The sequence below is a fragment of the Schistocerca piceifrons genome, chromosome 3, assembly GCF_021461385.2.
Source record: "Schistocerca piceifrons isolate TAMUIC-IGC-003096 chromosome 3, iqSchPice1.1, whole genome shotgun sequence".
In the NCBI taxonomy this organism is placed as follows: Eukaryota; Metazoa; Arthropoda; class Insecta; order Orthoptera; family Acrididae; genus Schistocerca; species Schistocerca piceifrons.
Genome location: NC_060140.1, coordinates 793,054,469 through 793,078,760, shown reverse-complemented (window position 1 = coordinate 793,078,760; position 24,292 = coordinate 793,054,469). Strand labels below are relative to the sequence as shown.

At 40.8% G+C, this 24,292-nt stretch overlaps 1 protein-coding gene across 1 annotated transcript in view; it reads right to left on the bottom strand.

The window, feature by feature from the left end:
• LOC124789070 (kazrin) overlaps nucleotides 1-24,292 on the bottom strand; it is a 1,028,805-nt gene that overhangs the window by 111,092 nt on the left and 893,421 nt on the right. Inside the window, exons 11-13 of the mRNA XM_047256362.1 lie at nucleotides 20,831-20,921; nucleotides 8,887-9,050; nucleotides 7,640-7,833 (exon numbers count right to left, since the gene is read on the bottom strand). Coding sequence (XP_047112318.1) covers nucleotides 7,640-7,833; nucleotides 8,887-9,050; nucleotides 20,831-20,921 — 449 coding nt within the window. The remainder of the gene's footprint in view (nucleotides 1-7,639; nucleotides 7,834-8,886; nucleotides 9,051-20,830; nucleotides 20,922-24,292) is intronic.

Sequence of the window (24,292 nt, the reverse complement as noted above, 5' to 3'; positions counted from 1 at the left end):
GCCCTATTTTGAAACTTCCTGGTAGTTTGAAAGTGTGTGTTGGAGGGGGGACTCAAACTCAGAAACTTGCTTTTGGGGTAATTTGCTTACTGGCTGTGCCATCCAGGCACAGACAACTGCTGTTATGCTGTGCATATATCTTGCAAGTTGATTCATTAGAGCCATTCTTTTCGAGAATTGCAATTTACACAAATATTAGTATGCTAAGTTAGGCCATTCCAGGAAAACTGAAATATAGACTGAACAATTATTTTATTGTGCTTCAGTACTAATATGTTGTTTTGTATGTGCTTGATACGTTAGTACACAATTTCTATGTCACTTCTTATTAGTTTCAGAGCTTACTCTTGTGAATATATGAGCTAGAATAATAAATTCTGATAAACACTTCTTTGTCAAGCATAGAGAAGCAGTAATATATCTTTAGAAAGATTCTACAATTGATTCCTAGTGCCAATGTGGCACCTACAAGTCATGTATTCTCACTAGCCATAAGTACTGTGCATGATATAGGTGGAACAATTTGATGAATAAAATAATCACTCACAAGATAAATGAATCACTAAGCACTGGATTTCTATATCTACATCTTGCTCCACAAGCCACCTGATGGTGTGTGGTGGAGGGTACTTGTCGTACTACTGTCTGATTTCCCTTTCTCTGTTCCATTCCCAAATGGCATGTGGGAAGAATGATTGTTGGTAGCTCTCCACATTACCTCTAATTTCTTCAACTTTCTCTTTATTGTCATTTTGTGAGACAAATCTGGAAGCAAGTTATACATTGTCCTACTCTTTCTGGAACATACTCTCTTGGAATTTCAGCAGCAAACCTCTATGAGGTGGACAAAGTCTCTCTTGTAGCATTTGCCATTGGAGTTTGTGTCCATAACACTCTTGTACTGACTAAATGATCCCGAGATGAAACATATTGCTCTTTACTGGATCTTGTCTGTCTCCACTATTAGTATGATATAGTAAGGGTCCCAGACTAAGCAATACTTAAGTATTGGTTGAACAAGATTTTCTGTTAGCCCATCTTCCATGGATGAATTACATTTCTCTAAGATTCTAAATTTCATTAAGATTCTCCCTATGAATGTCAGTCTCACATCTGCTTTTCCTACAATTTGTATTATGTGGTCATCCCACTTAGATTCACTCCTAGTTACACTGAAGTGCCAAAGAAACTGGTATAGGCATGTGTATTCAAATACAGATATATGTAAACAGACAGAATATAGCACTGCAGTTGGCATCATGTATATAGGACAACAAGTGTCTGGCGCAATTGTTAGATCAGTTGCTCCTGCTATAATGGCAGGTTATCAAAATTTAAGTGAGTTTGAATGTGGTGTTATAGTCAGTGCATGAGCAATGGGACACAGCATCTCCGAGATAGTGATGAAGTGGGGATTTTCCTATACAACCATTTTACGAGTATACTGTGAATATCAGGAATCCAGTAAAACATCAAATCAAACAGCTGGAAAAAGATCCTGCAAGAACGGGACCAATGATGACTGAAGAAAATCATCCAATGTGACAGAAGAGCAACCCTTCTGCAAGTTGCTGCAGATTTCAATGCTGGGTCATGAGCAATTGTCAGCGTGCAAACCATTCAATGAAACATCATTGATATGGGCTTTTGGAGCCAAAAGCCCACTCATGTGCCCCTTGATGACTACACAACACAAAGCTTTACATCTCCCCTGGGCCTGTCAGCACCAACATTGGGCTGCCGATGACTGGAAACATGTTGCCTGGTTGGACGAGTCTTGTTTCAAATTGTATTGAGTGGATGGACGTGTACGGGATGGAGACAACCTCATGAATCCATGGACCCTGCATGTCAGCAGGGGACTGTTCAAGCTGGCAGAGGCTCTGTATTGGTGTGGAGTGTGTGCAGTTGGAGGAGATATGAGATTCTGATATATCTAGATATAACTCTGACTGGTGACATGTATGTAAGCTTCCTGTCTGATCACTTGCATCCATGGTGTTTTCTGATGGACTTCCAGCACTACTTCAGACATTGGTCGAGTCCGTGCCACTTTGTGTTGCGGCACTTCTGTGTACTCGAGAGGCCCCTACATGATATTAGGCAGGTGCGCCAGTTTCTTTGGCTCTTCATTGTATTTTGCGATAGTTCCTGTTTCCAGCAATTTGACACTTATAGTGTGCAGTAGTGGATTTCTTTTTCTATGTTTGTGCAATGTGTTACTTTTATTTACATTCAAGGCCTACTGCAAGTCCCTGCACCATTCATGGGTCTTGTGCAGGTCCTCCTCCTATGGCCTTCTGACATTGCTGCCTTCTTACAGACATCTGCACCGTCTGCAAGCAGCCTTCCAATGTTATCTACTAGATCATTTATGTATATATTGTGAACAATAATGGTGCTATCACATTTCCTGTGTTTTCTTGGAATTACCTATAATCTGTTGATTGCATAGCATTAAGAGTGATTTGCTGAGTTGGTCTGCAAGGAAGCCTTGAATCCAGTCACAAAAACATGGTCCGATGACCAGTAAGCTCATATTTTTTCTCACTGAATGACAGTGTGAGATTGTATCAGATGCCATTCTGAAGTCAAGGAACATAGCATCAGTCTGAACACAGTTGTCTGCGCTGATGTGAGTCTCATGGAGGAACAGAGCAAGCTGAGTTTGACAAGATCTCTGTTTGCAGAATCCGTATTGATTTCTATAGAGGGGATTTTCATTCTGCAAAGATATCATAATATGTGAGCATAAAATGTGCTAAATAATTCTGCGACAGATTGTCTCAGTGATACAGGTATAGAATTATGTGCATCTGCCCTATGATACTTTCTGAAAATGAGAATCACCTGTGTTTTTTTTCCGGTCACTATGAATCCTTCATTGTCCCAGCAACTTATGAAAAAACTGCTGCTGGAAGGAGAGCAAGTTCTTTTGCATAATCTCTGTAGAACCTTACAGGTATCTCATCTGGTCCATATGGTTTTCCACTACTAAACAGTTTTAATTGCTTTTCTACTCCACAACAACTTATCTCAGTATCTGGAATTTCAGTGGTCATGATAAGTGAAGGGAGGGACCGTTATTACTGTCTACTGTCTTCTGTAGTGATCACATAAACAAACTGTCTACACCTGTCGCTTAGATATCAAGTTCACATCCATCATCTGTATGCACACATACTGCATGAGCATGCACATGAGTATGTATTTGTGTGCACACATATATGTATGCTCACACACACACACACACACACACACACACACACACACACACACATACACACACACTCTCTCTCTCACAAACACACACATGTTCATGTGTCCTAATACTGCACCCCAATGTGGATGTGTAATGATTTCACATGGAGCAGGAAGGTAAGATGGAAACTGAAGAGTAGGACAAACAGAAACCATTAAAAAAGCACTGTGAAGGCAGGTGAAGCACTCAGATTAAAAGAAAAGATGCTAGGAAGATAGAGAGATATCCAAATTGAGTTTATAAAATAACTAATGTATGCAACAAGGAAAAGTATAAAGTTAGTGAGGGAACTGGGGGAATGGCTTGGGAATGTAGGCATGAGTAGGTACTGTGAAGGAATTTCAGTTTACTGACTAGCAGCAAGGGTTAGTGGAAATGAAGGCAGCAAGACTGTGTGACTGAAGGGAATAGGAAACACTTATGTGTAGCATGCTCTTCAGTCAGGTGATTAAATTCACCTTTCGTAGTGGTGGCTTTTCATATGGGTGGAGAGTCTCCCTACCTTGTGACTTTGCTATTTAGGTCTATATATACTATCTGTGACCACTATTAGACCCAACTGGACTGCAGCACTGCGAGAGACGATGACTGTATCTATACTGTATGAGTATGCTCTGATGGCATTCACAAGTTTACTAACTGAGTTAGTCATTGACCCTTGATTATGTGCTTATTTGCCACTTGATGCCTTTTTTACACCTACACCTACACCTACTCTGCAAGCCACCTCGTCAAGTATTTGAAGGATGCTTCTCATACCACTATTATTTCCTCTCTTTCCCATTCCTTTTGTATGTGCAGGGAAGCAGTATGTTGGTTATCTCTTTTTCGAATGTGTGATTTCAGAATAAACGGTAAACCCCTCTTACCATACGCAATTTTGTAGCATTTGGAACTGGAGTTTGATGAGTATCTCCATAATGTTCCCATATTTACTAAACAAACCCATGACAAAATATGCCATTCTTATCAGTGTCTCCTTTATTACTAATCCTACCTGATAAAGGTCCCAGAATGATGAAGAATACTTAAGAATCAGTTGAATGAGTGTTTTATAAGTGACTTACATTTTGTAAGTGAATTACATTTTATATGGGTTCTTCCAGCGAATCTCAGCCTGGCATCAACTTTTCCTACAATAGTTTCAACACTTTGGGGATGAGTGATGTAGCTCCTACATTGTGTGGATAATACTCCAGAAAGATAAGCAGCATAGGACCTACAGTGACCACTTCTCACCTTTGTAAATATATTGTCTTGCATCTGTCATCAGTAAAAAGGTACTGTATGATGCTTGTACTACCAAAAAAAAAAAAAAAAAAAAGAAAAAAAAAAAAACAGATAGCAGCACCTATTCCTCACATTGGCAGGAAAGGAATACAGACAACAGTGTGTGTTTTTTGCTTTGTGATGTTTACATTTCCCTTGTTGCCACACGTTACACCTCACAAGGTCACATGCAGTGACCAGCTAATGGACTACTATCCTTCTGAACAGAGACAAATGAAGTGACAGAAGAAAATTTTTTTTCACATTTTTATGATGTGTTTGTAAATTCATGTGTTTTTCTAAATACACTGTCTATGTCTAAATGCAAACATCGTGTTGAATTTGTTACTGAATTGACAGCAGTTTTGGTGAACACAGATGTCCTGGTTGTATCAACTTCCACTCAAAATAGTTCACTAGTAAAGAGACTCAGTGGAAACTGTTTCCTAAATTTGTTACAGCACAGAAATATCAAGATGGCTTCAGAGGAGATTTAAGGTTTGTGTAAAACGAGTCAAGACAAGATCTAGGAAAGTGGCAAGAAAAGATATTAGGTACTGTTGTGAAGAATGTGACTTTGCTTTTCCAAAATGTTGGGAAATTTTTCATATTAAGGCCAATATAACTATGTGATTTTCAGTAAAAAACTACATTTTGAAACTGTTTTATTTCAGTACCAACAGCTTATAACTGTATCTCAATTTAGGAAATGGAAGATGAAAAACACATTTTTTGTTATTGTGAAAGCAACACATTTTCAATATAAAACAATGGTCACTGTTTTAAGTCTATTTTTCTTTGCAGTAGTTCATAGAAAAAAAGCTGACAAGGTTGTTTATATTAGAATTTTCTACACAAAATTCAGAAAATCTATGAAAAAGCACAGTACTGATGTCACCCAATTGAATTAACCCTAGCTGCCCAGTCCTTGAAGTGTTAAAGAGATTGTTTCTACTTTAAGTCAGTCCAGATGGTTGTTCCAGATTTTACACTTGTTACTAATTTCAGTGATTCATTGCCAATTGTGTAATCAAAGAGCAACAGGTATTTCTGCCTATTTATGTACAATGCATTACATTTATTTATGCTGAGAGTCAACAGCTGGTCCTTGTCCCAAACATAGACATTCTTTGTGTCTTTCTGTTATTTCACTACTGTTTTCTGCCAGAGCTATTCTTCTATGCATAACACCATCATCCATGAACAGTCTCACAGAGCTTCTGACATGTCCACAAGATTATTTACACAGATTGTAAATACTAATGGCCTTCCAGAAAGAATTTCCACACTGCAGCAGAGTGTACACTGGTTTGAAACTTCCTGGCAGACTAAAACTGTGTACTGGACAGAGGCTCAAATGTGAGACCTTTGCCTTTTGTGCGCAAGTGCTCTACTGACTGAGCTATCCAAGCACAACTCATGACGCACCCTCACAGCTTTACTTCTGCCAATACTCATCTCATACCTTCAAAACTTCACAGAAGTTCTCCTGTGTAACTTGTGGGTTAACACTTCTGGAAGAAAGGATATTGTGGAGATGTGGCCTAGCCACAGCCTGTGAGATAGTTTCTAGAGTGAACACAGTTTAAATCTTCCAGGAAGTTTCAAATCAGCACACACTCCACTGAAGAGTGATTATTCATTCTGTAAAAAATTCCCTATGCTTTGTCTAATCAATGTCTCCCACAAAATCCTTTCTTCCAGTTTTGTTAGTTGCACAATGTGTGCAGCAGAACTTTGGTGAAATTTTGAGGGTAGAGATGAGCTACTGGCAGAAGTAAAACTGTGAGAGTGGGTCATGAATTGTGTTTGGACAGCTCAGTCTGTAAACACCCGTGAAAGACAGAAGTCCCTGGTTCAAGTCCCATTCACAGTCTGCCTCACCTCAAGGAACAGCACTATTATTACCATTAACTGATGTCCTTGAAGGATAAAATAAATGGGAAATAATGGTGTGATGCATTTTCTTGGGTGATGTTGGGCATACACACTTCCCTGGGTGACACTGGGCATATACATTTCCTTCAAAGAGGACTTGCAGGCATCTGTATCAGAAGTCTTGTATAGTGAACCATTGCATCTCACAGCAGAATTTGTTGACTGATCAAATGTGTCAGAGCTACTGAAATTAGTCAGCAGAGTATGAAAACACATCACACATCACTACCAAAACTACACAGGATAGATTGCCACGCGGGATTAGCTGAGCGGTCTCAGGCTCTGCAGTCATGGACTGTGGGGCTGGTCGCGGCGGAGGTTCGAGTCCTCCCTCGGGCATGGGTGTGTGTGTTTCTCCTTAGGACAATTTAGGTTAAGTAGTGTGTAAGCTTAGGGACTCATGACCTTAGCAGTTAAGTCCCATAAGATTTCACACACATTTGAACACATACAAGCATAACAAAAGTTTTCTCGTGAATAAGGCACTCTCATTTTGTGACTATGTGATTTAAGAGATGACACTATATGACTGGCACCCACAAAAAGTTCTTCAAAGGGGAGACAACACAGTTGTCATTGTACTGCCTGATGAGCCTAGTCCTCAATGATGATCCACTCACACACATGCCAGACACTGTGGCAAATATGCCAGAGGAGCTTGAACCCTCTTCATTGCACCACATTGAACAACAGACTCTGCCTTCAGCTGTGTCTACACCCCCAAGCTTGGATGATGAACAACACCCCTGTTTTAGCTGCCCATGCAGTCAGTGAGGCACATACAGGATTGTATTTTGGACTGAGTGAAGGCAAAATGCTTCCCTCTCAATCGTACTCCATACTAAAGAGAGGGGGGGGGGGGGGGGGGGGGAGGGGAGGTTAGGGGGGAGTAGTCTCTGTGGGGCCTGCAGACTGTGAAGCAATCAAAAAAATTACAAAGTACAACCTGTTCACTAGGTCACCTCTCTGACATTCATATGAGGATGGTTAACACAGACTTTCTTTGCTTCGAGCAGTCTGGCTCTGACTATTGAAGAGTAAATATGTGCTTTTAGTTTGTGCAGTGTTATTAGCAATAATGTGTCTTTTGTCAAGCAACATTTCAGGTTTGAATACTTCTATTAACTTTCCTGCAGTGACAACTACATATGTATCTGTGTGCAAACATACCTTGCCACTCTTAACATTCTCTGCACATCGAGGACCGTACTGTGGCATACCGAGAGCAATTTCAAGCCATGCTAATACTGTAGGTGCTCGCCACCTTTCCATTGGGATGGAGGCAGCTTCTCTCAACAATCTCAGTTTTTCTGCATACCCTTCCTCTGTTAATGGTGACCAACTGCGGTATGCATCTGATGCCTCTGTAGAATTAAAATGAAAAATGCAATGATTATCACAGTAATGAATTTTCAGTTTTATATCTATGCCTTAAAAAACAATCATGATAAATGAAACTCCATGTTTCCAGCATATTTTTCTGTGGATAGCATCTGAAACAAACAAATCCTAATGAGTCACAGCATTTGGTCTCTGATCTCATTTATATATACCTATTTCTATTTTTAACGCTTCAGTTATTATTTAAGAAACATAGATCTTCTTTAAAATGCACAAAAAAGTTTTCAATGGATGTACATATAATGGTACAACAAGAATTTATGAAATAGCATCATAAATTTCTTTTATGTGAATCTTTGTAATTCCTTGTTGTCTCTAACTAGAACTTACATGTTTAAGCTGTTTGGTAACATTGGTTTGTAGGGCAACTAAAAACAAGGCACAGTATTATTGTCTTCTATGTAAGTATATTTTATTTCACTTGCAACTTGTGCTACTGAAAATTTGTAGTGTGAGAAGCTGTCACATGACGAAGTTTTTGTAAAATGAAAAATTTGTAATCTATGAAGACGATTCTTGTATTGTCTCTCAGTGTAAATCTGAATACAAAAGATTAAAACACAAGGATTTTGAGTGAGAAATGTTCAAAATGTATGTTGAAGATAAGCCTTCTACAGAAAGATTGCAGTTTGAAAATTCCATTTCAAAACCAAAATTGTTTCATTGACAAATATTTGGAGTTTTCTGCATTCCATTTTCTCCCTGATAAATCTAATTAAATTTTGTAACTACCATTTCACGTTCAAATACATGAAACCATTAATGAGGATATTGATAAAACACACTGAAAGTCATTAGACATGGTTTGTATGATGAGAATAGCTTCATGTTACATATTAGCTGACATATTTACTTATAAGCTAGTCCAGTCTCTGATAAGGGCATCACATTGTAATAAGTAAATTATAAGTGAATCAAGAAACATTTTAAATAATTGTTTCATCTCATAATAATGGATTGGAAAACAACAAAACAGTGAAATTTATGTAAATCTGAGTGCGTACCCTGTCACTTACCCTCCTGACTTGGGCTGGCTGCCTTACGATGTCGACTTCGAGCAAAAACTCTGGATATGCTGCCCCATGTTCCACCTCTACTACCACCACTTCTACTCACAGGAGCCACATTTTTTGGTCTTCGAGGCTCCAATTCCATAGGATTGCTGAGCTGCTCAACTGACCTAAGAATCACAATAACAAGTTAGTATCATACAGTTCCTTTGAGAGTTGAAAGTAATTACTTTAACCAACACTTTGAGATCATTTGAAATACACAATGAATGGCAGAATTTCGGCAGCTGCAATAAACTACGAAAAATACAGTAATTTTATTAAAATGTGAAAGACAATAATTTTATTTTGTGGATTAAGTATTCAGGTTAATAGTTTCAGAAAAAATATAGTGTTCAGATATGAGAAAAAGTAGACTAGTCACTCACATGCCATTGAAGTGAAACTTTCAAAGTCAAAAGAAAAAAGGAAACACCTATAGTTTAGGACAGACATAATAGTATTCCACTGAGAAAGCATAGTTAGTGAAGAAAGAGGTACGAAGTCATAGAAATAATTTTTTAGTGTGTAGAAAATAAATATTTAACTAATAATATGATTTATTTTAATTAAGTTAATTGTAGATCCTTGGGGAAACATTATAATGATTGCTATTGAAAGTGCAGATTTTCACCTGTGGTATATAAATTTTTTACTTCACATTACATAGGCATCAAGTTGCAAAACAGTTTTCTTGCATTACTATTTCAAAGACGTTATTTATGTATTCTAGTGTACTGTGAAACAAAGAATCTACAACCACCAAAAAGATTACATGGTAACTGAAAATGCAGTCTTACAGTAAACATCAAAGAAATCAAATGGCATTGTGAGGCATTGATGGGGTGGTTTTAACTTAAGATTGCAGATGTTATATATGATTTTACATTACAATATGTTGATATAAAATTAGTACATATGTAATAAACACATACACTGATGAGCTAAAACATTATAATCACCTGCTTAATAGCTTGTTTGTCCATCTTTGGAATGAAATACATCACTGATTCTGTGTAACAAGGATCCAACAGTTTGTTGGTAGGTTTGTGGAGGTATGTGGCATTAGATTAGGGTGCGTTTCTGGATGAGGTATCGAATATATTGCTTCCCCCTACTTATACCTCCCGAGGAGATCACGAATGTAAAATTAGAGAGATTAGAGCGCGCACGGAGGCTTTCCGGCAGTCGTTCTTCCCGCGAACCATACGCGACTGGAACAGGAAAGGGAGGTAATGACAGTGGCACGTAAAGTGCCCTCCGCCACACACCGTTGGGTGGCTTGCGGAGTATCAATGTAGATGTAGATGTAGATGTAGATGTCTATGCACAGGTCCTGTAATTCACATAAATAATGGACCGCTGATTTGGGCATGCGATGTGGTGCCTGAGAGTGACCCAGATAGGTTCCATAGGATTTACATCAGACGAATTTGGATGCCAAGACATTGACATTGGCTCCTCAGATCGCTGTAACACAGTTCTGGCTTGAGATACAGACATTTATACTGCTGAAAGATGACATCGCTGCTGTGAAAGACACCAAGCATGAAGGGATGCAGGTGGTGTCTGCTCCACTTACATACTTTTGTTACCATGTCACTTGCCCACAACGCTACCAGGTGGCATCCAGTGTTGCAGTGGGCAGTGGTCATAATGTTTTTTTGGCTAATCAGTTTACATTGCTCATCATTGTTCCAAGACTGGTTTTATTCCTGGTGTATGAGAAATGCCAGCACAGTAACTGTGGTGGTAGCTTGAACTAACAATTGTAAACAACTAATGTGCATTTGACTAGTCAGCTTGAGCATGCTATATTAAGCAGTGGAATTGCCATATAGTTTGTTAGTCTTCAAGACGTTCTCCAGCATGTTTTGAAGTAGAGAAAAGTGTGTGCAAAGTTTGTTCTGCATATGTGGACTCTCAAACAAAAACAACAACAAGTAGACACCTGCCATAACTTGACTGAAGGGCAAGATGTGATCAATTCTTTGTTAGAAAAAATTATCATAGGTAATGAGACTTGGTGTTATCAATACGAACCTACCATAAAACAACAAAATTGCAGAAATTCTCATGAAGAGATTGCACTAGTTGAACAACATCCCAAAAAAGGCCGTTCCAGGCAGTCTCACAAGGTTGTATGTGTTATGTGTGTTCTACTCAAGTTGGGAATAGGAGTGAGGGGGGGGGGGGGGTGCTTACACCCAAGCTTTAAAACCTTCACCTTAATTTTTCTGTATTTTTGTTATTAATTCAGGTTTGAGACTTTTTGTTCTGAAACTACATACACTGAAGCAATAAAGAAACTGGTATAGGCATATGTATTCAAATACAGATACTTTAACAGGCAGAATATGGTGCTGAGGTCGGCAGTGCCTGTACAAGACAACAAGTGTCTGGTGCAGTTGTCAGATCAGTTACTGCTGCTACAATGGCAGGTTACCAAGATTTAAATGTGTTTGAACATGGTGTTGTAATCAGCACGTTAGTGATGGGACACAGCATCTCCGAGGTAGCGATGAAGTTGGTATTTTCCTGTATGACTGTTTCACGAGTGTACTGTGAATATTGGAATCCGATAAAACATCAAATCTCCAACATTGCTCCCTACATGAACAGGACCAATTGTGACTGAAGAGAATCACCCAATGTGACAGAAGTACAACCCTTCTGCAAATTGCTGCAGATTTCAATGCTGGGCTATCGACAAGTGTTAGTGTGTGAGTCATTCAATGAAACATCATTGATATGAACTTTCAGAGCCAAAGGTCCACTTGTGTATCCTCGATAACTGCATGACACAAAGCCTGGGCCCATCAACATTGACTTAGGACTGTTGAGGACTGGAAATATGTTCAAATTGTATCGAGTAGATACACATGTACGGGTATGGGGACAAACTCATGAACCAATGGACCCTGCATTTCAGCAGGATCTGCTCAAGCTGGTGGAGGCTCTGTATTGGTGTGGGGTGTATGCAGTTGGAGTGATATGGGAACCCTGATAGATCTAGATATGACTCTGACAGGTGACACATATATGAGCATCCTGTCTGATCACCTGCATCCATTGTGTTTTTTCTGATGGGCTTGGGCAATTCCAGCACGACAATGTGACATCCCACACATCCAGAATTGCTACGGAGTTACTCCAGGAACACTCTTCTGAATTTAAACACATCTGCTGGCCACCAAACACCCCAGACATGAACATTATTGAGCACGTCTGGGATACCTTGCAACATGTTGTTCAGAAGAGATTTCCACCCCATTACACTCATACAGATTTATGGATAGCCCTGCAGGATTCATGGTTTCAGTTCCCTCCAGCTCTACTTCAAACATTGGTCAAGTTCATGGCACATCATGTTGTGACACTTCTACATGCTCAAGGGGGCACTACATGATATTAGGCAGGTGTATCAGTTTCTTTGTCTCTTCAGTTTATTTAATTGGTAATTTGAGTTAGATTTTACACATTCACTGTCTCTTTTTGTCATTTATTTTCTTTGTTATATACTGTAAGATCTGTATATATGTTCAGATGGCATTTAATTTCTCTGTTTTGTTATATTTTCTTTATGCCTTAGTACACATAAAATGTGCACAACATCTTTCAAACACTACTACTAGAGTCCTAGGTCATGTTAAATAAGAAGTTGTGAAACATGTACCAAAAAGGGATATCTGCCACATAAACAGTGTGTTGACTGCAGAAAATTATAAAGTTTTTACAGTACCCAAGAAATATTCCAGTAATGGTGCCAGATTTATCTATACTATATCTATACAGATTTATCTATACTCTGCAGACTGCTAGGAAGTGCATGGAAAAGGCGGGTCCAAGTGAACCAGTTATTAGGACTTTTTCTCATTTCATTCACATATGGAGCATTGTAAGAAAGGCTGTATGAATGCTTCTGTGTGCACTGCAATTACTCTAATCTTGTCATCACAATCCTCATGTAGTGATAATTAATCAGGGAGTTGTAGTATATTCATACAATCATCATCTGAACCCAGTTTTTGAAATTTTGTAAGTAGCCTTTTTCAGGATAGTTTACGTCTATATTCAACAGTCTGCCATTTCAGTCCCTTCGGCATCTCTGTGACACTTGCCCATAATTCAGACAAACTTGTGACCATTTTTGCTGCCCTTCTCTGTATATGTTAATATCCCCTGCTAGTCCTCTTTTGTACAGGTCCCACACAGTTGAGCAATATTCTACGATGGATTGCACAAGTCATTTGTAAGTCAATCTCATTTCTAGATTGATTGCATTTTCTTAGACTTCTGCCAATAAACTGAAGTCTACCACCTGCCTTACTCATGATTGAGCCTACATCATTATTCCACTTCATATCCCTACAAAATGTTGCACCCAGGTATTTATATGAGTTGACTGATTCCAGTGGCAATTCAGTGATGATATAATAATAGGTTACTTCTTTTTTTTTTGTTTTGTGGAGTGCACAGTTTTACTGTTGTGACAGTGCCATGACATTTAACAGTGCCGCCATGACAGTACGCGCAAACGGCGATAGAGGTGCTCCGCAACTCAGCTGAGCGCGAGACCGCCACCTAGCTACGAACGGCACCGGCCGCATGTCACGGCACGGCAGTCGAATAAGAGATACTGAGTTGTTATCATGTAATCAGCTATTGTTTCTAAGTGAGTGTGTTTGAATACCCACGCAATTATTGGTGATTAAAGGTTATAACACTTTTTGGTGACGAGGTCGGATATTTTCACTGCGTTGTGAATTTGTGTGTTCGTGATGGGGCAGACATGGAACAGCTTATGCAAGTGCTCATTGAACAACAAACACAGCTGACGGCTGCTATTCAGGCACAACAAACACAGCTGACGGCTGCTATTCAGGTGTTGTCGACGTCGCTTACTCATCGTCCGTCTTCCTCTTCTCCGCCTCCATTCCCTCCTTACGACGAGGCCGCTGAATACTGGGAGGATTATGAGAAGCGTTTGTGGCAACACTTCTTGGCTTTCAGCATTGTTGACACTCCTATGTGTAAGTCGTTATTTCTATCTTGGATTTCCCCACGGATCTATCAGCTGCTATCTCAGTTAGCCCATCTGCGGGAACCTGCCTCTCTGTCCTTCCAAGAAATGTGTGACTTATTGTCTAACTATTACCGAAAAAACACCCACGTCATTGCCGCCCACGTGGCATTCTACTGGTGTCATAAACAGCCCCGTCAATCTTACCGGGCTTGGGCGGCGGAGCTACACGGTCTGAGTAGGAAATGTCAGTTTGTCACGGACACTCATCATGAGTCTTATGCTGATTCAATGGTTAGGAATGCTATTCTATGGCTTGCTCCTCATAAAGAAGTTCGGCAACGTGCCCTACAAATGCCAAACCCGTCGTTGTCAGAAGTTCTAAGCATCGCTCAATCCTTTGAAGTGTCTCACGCTGCTGGCGTGCAAATAGACACATGGTGTGATGTAGGCGCTGTACAGACAACTTTTGACACGGACAATTTGCCTGTTTCACAGGAGAATGAAGATGTGGCAGCGGTTCACTCGCGTAAACAACGTCGTGTTGGGCCGCAACGCTCGCAGCGAAAACAGCAACCACAGAAGCAGGTTCGTTCCGCACTTCCTTCTTGTCCATGTTGTTTCGTACAGAATGACAGGGCCGCATGTTCAAAACGTTGGGCCACATGTAATTCATGTAGGAAAAAAGGCCACATTCCTTCTGTGTGTCAGTCCCCTAAAGTTCCTGTCGACGAGGACGAGGCATCGAACATGGATGTTAACTGTGTGCTTTCTCAAACAAATAAGTTGTTTGTTACTGTCCGTGTTCTGGATAAAGACATTCGCATGCAAGTGGACACTGGCTCTGTAGTAACTCTCATTAATTCTTGCACATATTTGGAGTTGGGCTCCCCTCCCTTGTCTCCAGTTATGCGAAATCTGAGAACTTATAATAAACAGAAAATTCCTATCATTGGCCAGTTTGATGCTTCCACTGCCTACAAGTCTGTTGTTAGGCCCCTCACGTTTTATGTGGTGGATCATGTGGGCACTGAAAACCTGTTCGGTTATGACATCTTGGGTTGTCGGGTGTTCTGCCAGATATCAGCGTCGTACTTGCACGATATTTCGGTCACGAAGCTCGTGACCTTCATCAGGTGTGACCTGAGACTGCTCCTCGAGTGGACCTGGTCCAGTATTTATGCCTATGGCCTTCCCCCTCCACCAACGGCTGCATGTGCTTCCTCTGTGGTCCGCGCCCATTCCCTACGACCTGCTGGAGCGTTGCGTTGTTCGGTTATGATGCTTTCCAGTTGTTCGGGTTCTCCATTGATGATGATGTGCACCTCATATCTGAGGATATTCCATATCAACAGCTGGATGGATTGTGTTCTGAATTTTCGTCCGTGTGTTCTGCTGGTCTGGGTCGTGCCAAGGATTTTGAAGTCGACATTACTCTTAAACCTACAGCTCACCCTAAGTTTTTCCTGGCACGCCCTATTCCGGTGGCGTTGCGTGCACCTGTCAAGGCTAAGATAGACAGGTTAACAGCTTCAGGGATTCTCCTTCCTGTTACCTCCAGCGAATGGGCATCGCCAATCATGGTGGATTCTAAACCAAATGGGAGTCTGCGATTGTGTGGTGATTTTAAAGCCACTGTCAACGCTCAGAACCTCATTGACACTTATCCTCTTCCCCGTCCTGAGGAGTTATTTACCAAGCTCGCTGGCAGCCAGTTCTTTTCCAAACTTGACTTATCAGAGGCGTACCATCAGTTGCCGTTGGATCCTTCTTCCAAGGAATTTCTCATCATCAACACTCCTTGTGGGTTGTATCAGTACCAGCGGTTACCATTTGGCATCGCTTGCGCGTCGGCCATTTTTCAGCGGTTTTTGGAACAGCTCACGGCTTCCGTTCCCGGCTGCATAAACTATCTGGATGACATTGTTGTCATGGGGGCCTCCACTGAGGAGCACCTTCGCAATTTGCGTTCACTGTTTCGGGTTTTGCATTCGGCTGGGTTGAAGTGCAATCTGGACAAGTCACAGTTCTTCCAACCCTCCATTGTGTATCTTGGTTTCCACTTGTCCCGTGAGGGTATACATCCTCTACATCAGCACGTTGCAGCCATTAACGCTCTACCCCGGGCATCTATGGTAAAAGAACTTCATGCGTTTTTAGGCAAGATTGCTTATTATCACAAATTCATTCCATCCGCGGCGGCGGTAGCTCATCCTCTGCATCAGTTGTTACGCAAAAACGTCCCTTTCTGTTTGTCCGATGAGTGTGAGCAGGCTTTTGTCTGCCTGAAGGCTCATTCGCAGTCGGCACCTTGTCTTGCCACATTCCGTCCGGGTCAGCACTTGGTTCTGGCGACTGACGCGTCACAGTATGGCCTAGGGGCTGTTCTCGCCCATTGGTATGAGGATGGGTCAGAACGACCCATCGCCTATGCTTCCAAGACCCTCAACGATGCGCAACGGCGTTACTCTCAAATCGAAAAAGAGGTGCTCGCTATCATTTATGCTCTAAAAAAGATCAGCGTTTTTTTGTATGGTTCTAAGTTTCACCTCATCACCGACCACAAGCCGCTGGTCTCTCTGTTCAGCCCATCGGCATCGCTTCCGGATAAGGCAGCTCACCACCTGCGGTGTTGGGCATTATACTTGTCTCGTTTTCACTATGAGATTCACATCGCCCCACGGCCTAGCACGCCAACGCTGACGCATTGTCGCGATTACCGATTGGCCCCGACCCAGTTTTGGATCGTGATGAACTACTCTGTTTCCACACTGATGAGGAAGAACGTTGTGCGGTCGATGGTTTTCCACTTACAGGTTCGCAGGCCGTGTCGGCTACTGCGCGGGACCCGGTCCTGCGTCAGGTGATCGGTTTTGTTCAACGGGGTTGGCCGGACAGGACCAAGGGCCAGGCATCGGATCCCCTTCGCAACTACCATGCCTTCCGCCTTTGTCTGTCTGTTCATGACGGTGTTGTTCTTCTGGCCATGGATGGCGCATCTCCAAGGGTCATGGTGCCAGCCTCTCTTCACAAAGATGTTCTCAAACTGTTGCATGAAGGCCATTGGAGTATTTCTCGGACTAAGTCCCTGGCCCGCAGGCACGGTTATTGGCCCGGTGTTGATTCGGACATCGCCCACGTGGTTGCTGCGTGTGGTCAGTGTGCTCAACAACTGGCTGCACCTCGTACAATGCCCTCTCCATGGCCTGATCTGGCGCAGCCATGGGAACGGGTGCACGCTGACTTTGCCAGCCCCTTCCTCGGTACTTATTGGCTACTGTTGATTGACGCCTTCTCAAAGTTTCCGTTTGTTGCTCGATATCCGTCGCCCACCACTGCAGTGACAACGCTGGCTTTGTCCAAAATCTTTGCGCTAGAAGGTCTTCCATCCACGATCGTCACGGACAATGGCCCTCAGTTCTCTTTGCAGGCCTTCCGTGATTTTTGTACTGGACAAGGGATTCATCATGTTACAGCACCGCCCTTCCATCCGCAATCGAATGGGGAGGTCGAGCGCCTTGTCCGCACTTTCAAAAGCCAGATGAAAAAATTCCTTAGTGATTTTTCCACAGATAACGCTCTGCTGCAATTTCTGAGTTCTTATCGCTTCACGCCTCTAGGTGATCGCAGCCCTGCTGAACTCTTGCATGGCCGCCAACTGTGCACTCTACTGCACCTCCTTCACCCTGTCAGGCCTTGTGCTGTGTCCCCTAGTGTGGGAAAATACTCGGTGGGTGCTGACATGTGGGCACGAGGGTCTGTATCTCGCCCTAAATGGATTCCAGGGATGGTCAAGGCTCTTCGTGGCCGCCAGCTTTGTGAAACACGTACGGACGACGGCATGGTTGTTCGCCATTACGACCAGATGCGCCCACGAGTGTTGGCCATGCCGGGGCCAGCGCCCCTTCCTTCACCTCCACCAGCCTGAGAAGCCAGTCCTGTCACTGCTGCCAATCTACTGCACATGTTGATGCAGCCGACGTCGCTACCGCTGCCGAGTACGCCGGAACTGGCCCCAGTCGCGACACCGCCTTCTCCGGGACCCATCTCGCTGGAGCACACCCCCAGGTCCATGACACCTATAGATGCTGCTCCGGAGTTTTCACCCATCATCTCATCCAGGAGGCACGTTCCATGCACGAGCTTCCATCCTGGACATTTTTGAGCATACTCTCATGTCTCTCCGCGGGATCTTCTCGGGGCCTCACAAGAGGCCATGGATGTCTCCGCACTGTCCATGTCTCCAAGGAAGTGAGTGTTTTTTTTTCAAGGGGGGAAATGTGTTGTGACAGTGCCACATTTAACAGTGCCGCCACGACAGTATGTGCAACGACGATAGAGGCGCTCCGCAACTCGGCTGAGCGCGGGAGTGCCACCTAGCTACAAACGGCGCTGGCCGCATGTCATGGCACGGCAGTCGAATAAGAGATACTGAGTTGTTATCATGTAACCAGCTATTGTTTCTAAGTGAGTGTGTTTGAATATCCACGCAATTATTGGTGATTAAAGGTTATAACATTTACATTTTTGAAAATTTAAAGCAAATTGCCAATATTTGCAGTACTTTTAAATTTCATCAAGATCTAACAGAATTTTTGTACAGCTTCTTTCAGACAATACTTTGTTATAGATGACTGCACCATATGCAGAACATCTGAGGTTGCTGTTAATATTTGTCAATGAGGTCATTAATAAACAACATGAACAGCAAGGGTCTCAGTGCTGATGACTCTCCATCAGAGATGACATACTGTGTACTGCCTACTAAGAAATCTTCAATCCTGTAAAAAATTTCACTTGATAACTACATGATCATAATTTTGATAGTAAGTGTAGATGGGGTACTGAGTCAAATGCTTTTTAGAAATTGAGAAATAGTGCATCTATCTGATTGCCTCGACTCATGGCTTTCAGTATGTCAAGTAAGATAAGTGTGAATTGGGTTTCACATGATCTATGTTTTTGGAATCTGTGCTGACTGACTTGGAGAAGGTCATTTTGTTGAAGGTATTTCATTATTTTTGAACTCAAAATATGTTCTAAAACAGTACAACAAATGGATGTATTACTTCTGCAACACTTCTTGCAGACAGACGTGACCTGTGCTTTCTTCTGACTACTGGGGATATTTTTGTATGGGGGATCTATGGCAGATGACTGAAGTGGGCAATTTTGAGTGAATCAGTCCCAGTATTGACTGATGAGAGGGTGATATAACAATTCTAATATCTCTAAACATGACCAAAATTTGGGAACTATTTTCCAGGTAACCTTGGGATATTTGCCTGTTGGCAGTAATGTGCCACACAGGGAGATGCAGGATGACAGCAGGCATGATTGTTATGAGAAAACTGGTAGCTTTTGTGGATGGTATGATGAGAGTTGGCAGAAATGAAGGATGAGAGGAAAATATTGCTGGTAAGGTTCTTAGTAAAAAATTTTGGTCAGTTAATATGATGATATGTGACCTTTTCTTTTAACTAGATGTGTAGAATCTGAAAGACTTGATTAATTATTATTGCATTTAATTTATTTTATTAAAATTATTGCTATTGTGGGATTGAAATACAGTTTTCAAATTCAGTTTATGAAACTAACTCACATTTCCATCTACTATTTTCTCTGTCAGTTGTGTTAATATATTTAGGTGTTGTATTAACCTCCAGTGAATTCATGGTAATTACAGAAGTCTGTTTTTATTGAAAGCTTATTTGACTTATTATTGCAGTGGACATACCTATAAGATATGCTAGCTATATTGTATAGAAGTGCAAGATATAGACATACATGGAAAGCCAAAAACTTGGTTATATGCCATACCTATGCTATGATTATGAGTCATATGAGAAAATTGCAAGTTGGTTTTCATATGATCTATGTTTTTGAAATCCATGCTAGTTGACTTGGCGGAGGTCATTCTTTTCAAGGTACCTCATTATATTTGAACTCAAAATATGTTCTATGATTCTACAACAAACTAGAAACTGTTAACAGCCATACAAAGAGAGGCAGAAACTGTTTGCTTCAGTAATTATGGGACTTCCAACTCCAACAGATTCAATATAAAGATGCCTGCTATCTGCAAGATGATAATGCTTGAAAAGTAACATTCTGTAATCAGTAATCAGTTATAGGGGTGGTGCATTCAAAGCCACACTAGTTCCACATGTCTTAATTTTTGTGTAATTATGGTGTTGTTTCACTGTTATCATTGATTTTATATAGCAAGCAGTGTATACGAAGATTTTACAGTATGTTTTTTGTATTTGTTAATTTAGATTTTCCTTTCCTTTTAGATTTCATGAGAGGGGCAACAGCGACCAAAACCAACTATAATTTCAAATATAATTATTATTGGGACTGATTGACAAATATTATAATGAATTAGCTGTGAGCAACTCATGTGGTTCTGTTCATAATTTTTTAAGTGTTAAGTGCATACTGTTAGATGTTACTAGAAATGTAGCTCATGCTCATCTTTGGAGAAATGTTGGAAAGAATTAGGAGAGGCATTACTGTTGAATTGTGTAGAGATTTGCATAAAGCAAGGGAACATAAATCAGCTTCAAAAAGCCTTAAAACTTGTGTTCATCTGCTTCTGCCAGCTCAGTCAGGTTGTGTTTTTCATTCCAGTCCTCCTGAAATCTCTCTCTCTCTCTCTCTTCCTCTCTGAGCCACCATGCAATTCTCAATTATGTGTGTTTTTATTTTACATATGAAGTGGACTGTGAATACAGCATCTTAAATTAACACAGTAATAGAAACCACATAAACTGTTTTTTTTTTTAATCAGAATGCATTTATGAATGTAAGCCTTGGAGAAAAGCATAACATATGAAATTAAAAGCAGACCAATAATTTAGACAATATAAATAATGTTAAATTCACCTTGAGAGAACACTGTTGTCAATGGACTTCGAAAAGGCATTTGCATTCAGTGGTGACAAGGAAGGACTGCAGTCCTTTGGTGTTGTAGCAGCTGGAAAATTTATTGAAAGCCCATAATTACTAATCATACATTTAATTGTAAGTAGAGACTAATATGTTAAGACTTACTCCAAAAGACATATTATAACATCAATGTTGTACGTTCATTAAATACATTTCTTTTGCTTTCCATGATAAGATCACAGTATTTCAAGGATATTGAAATTTTCAAAGGTTGATGTATCATTATGTTATGCATAGATAAATTATGAATTACTTCTTGTCCATGAACCAGTCTAATGTTTTCAAAAAGTTGCCATTAAATGAGAATCACTTTGAACCTTTTGAGGGTGATTAGTCTCTGGTCTGTTGTCATATTTCCAAGATGGTCAAAAAACAGACACATTGTTGCAGATTTCACAAGTTAGCAGTTATTGGAAAGGTAGAAAAACTTGTAGTATCATAAGAGATTGTTACATTGCGGGGTATTCAGCCAGCCAATCACAATCATGAATTTCAATGATTTAAAAGTAATTTGAGTGACTAACACAGTTAAATGTGGATATATTCCTCCTTTCATTTACACAGTAAAATTAATTCAGAATGAAAGTTTTTTTTAAAAAAAAAAAAAAAAAAAAAAAAAAAAAAAAAATAAAAAAAAAAAAAAAAAAAAAACCAGTACTGTAAAGTTGTAGATGTATGGGAGTTGCCAGAAGAACATCTGTGAATGCACAGTGAAATGCAGCATTATTCTGTGGTGAGGAGTGCATGGACAATCTGCTTTACTCTTTGGTTTTTAGTATTATTCTTTGTATTGACTTAGATTTTTCAGTTGATTGGTGTTCAAGCTTTAGGAAATAGAAAGTTATTGCCTGACTACTACATTGTATCTCTTTAACAGATGGAGATAAGCTGTAGTTGGCTGAAGATGGAATACAAAGACTGAAAGAAGTGAAGATATTCACTAAATTTGGCTGATTTGTTGAATGACAGACAGGTGCATAAACTTAACTGAAATTGTTATCAAGCTTTTAGACAATATCTGTTCTGAGAAGTAACAACTTGGGAAAAAATGGACTACTTTGCACCAAGACTGCAGCTCAACTAGTGTGAGGACAGAATAGGTGAGGCAAACAAAGGAAAGGGGTGGAGAAGAAAGGACTGGAGAGAAGAGAAGGAGAAGAGAAGATGATGTATGGGAGGGAAGGGAGACAACGGAAGAGGATAGGAAGAACAAGGTAAGAGAAAAGGAATGCAGAACTAGATAACCTGTCCTGATGCAGGCAGGGAAGTTTTTGTAACAATCCAAGTGGTGGAATTGGTTAGAAAAGGGGGAGAAAGATAGCAAAGAGGAAGGGGGACTGCAGAGAGAACAGTGCAGGTGTACATTATTGAAGTGAAGATAAAGGCATGGAAAAAAGAGTTGAGGTGGCTATGGGAAGGGCTGGCAGAGATCATGGCCAGATAAGACATGGGATCAGAGGATATGCTGTAAGGGAAATTCCAATCCATGCGGAATTGAGAGGAGCTGATATTGGGAAGGTGGGTGGGGGGTGTCCTGTTGGCATGAGTTACAAGGCAGTCACTGAAGTCAAGTGTGTTATGCTCAGTAGCATGCTCTGCCACAAGGGAATAAACTTTTCTCTTGGTCACAGTTTGGCAGTGGCCATTCATATTGGTGGATGATTAGTCTGTGTCAAACCTGGATTAAAGTCTTTTCACACGTTTATGTGGGCATGATCTCCAACCAGCTGTCCACTTAAATGTATGATTACTGCCAAACTGTGTCCAAGAGCAAACCTGACCACTCAGTGATGGTGGCAGAGCATAGAACTGATCACAACATACTTCACAAACAGTACCATGTGGATCCTCACACCACAGTCTATCCAAACAATCTCTTCTCTGAACTGCATACATGGGAATTATTATTACAAGACATCTTCTGATCCCACACTATCCTGGCCTCACTTCTACAGTTCCTGTCCATCAATGACCTTCACTCCTGTCTCTATGCCTCCCACATTTAACCATTAGTCTACAAAATACTATGTGATCTAACTCTTTCTCCAGCCTTATTAGAAACTGAAATACATCATACTGATGCTCCTCAATAATATGTATTTTATAGTTCATGGTGAACTGGCTTTTTGCTTTTTGGACCATCCTCGGACATTTCTCCATGCTGTTCCCTAAGCCTTTTAATTCACTACACCACTTTGTGTACCAAATTCAGCTTCCCTTCTCCACCATCCCTTGCCACCCCTCCAAACCTCTCTTTCCCTCTCTTCCACCTTGTTCATCACATCCACTCCACCCAGCACAGCCCCTCATGCCATTTGGGCTGCTGTGATAAGCCAGTGTACCTGTTTGTGAACGTGTGTTTGAGTTTTTTATTGGTCTGTTAATTCTGATGAAGGACACCACCTGAAAGTTCAGTGAAAATGTAAACCATGTTTATGTATCTTTCGATTGCTCGCCACCTCAAATACAGTATATTATCAAAAATGGAAAATGTTACACTATAATTGTCTTGATTGAATGCTACCAGTCCGACACTCCAATATTTCCATGACTGTTGTTTGAAATTTAATCTTTATACAACCTTATTCTCAGTTCAGGAAATAGTTATTCCAACAAATGAAGAAAAGTATAGGCAATGGCTATTGGGTGCACCTAATGTTAATGGAAATTTTCAGAGGTAGATTGCAACACCATGCTCAGAGAACATACATGTGCAATGTACTGCCATCTTTCAGACTTCGAGAAAGGCAGAATCTTTGGCATGAAGATTCAGGAGCATCATACTAACCGACTGCACAAACTACTGGTTGTTGTTCAATGACTATAGAATGAGAGGTGACTAGATGGAACAGAAGAGCAGTGTCCTTCCAGAAGGACTACACCACAAGAAGATTGTATGACTGTTCAACTGGCTCTGATGAATAGAGGACTGCCAACAGTTGAAATCCAGGCAGATATTAGAGACAGTGCTGTGATGAACTGCTGGGAACAGATTATAGAAGCTGGATTAGTATATGGAGCTGGCAAGTGTCATTTATTGCTGACACCTTACCACAGACAACAGAGATTTGCATGGTGTGGAGCCAGAATTAATTGGAACATTGAGTGGAATTCAGCAATGAATCATGCATCTGTTTGTAACAGTCAGATTGATGTCAATGCTGTGGTGAGACATCATAGGCAGTAATGATTCTAACCTTTTAAACAGATGCCTACAAGATATGTGACTATGAACCCCACACATTATTCTAACTACTTTCTTTTGAGCAGTGAATACCTTTTGCCTAAGTGTTGAGTTGCCCCGGAATATTATTCCGTATGACATCAGAGAGTGGAAGTATGCAAAGTATGTTAGCATACTAATTTCTACACTCTCAAAATTGGCAATTATTCTGATTG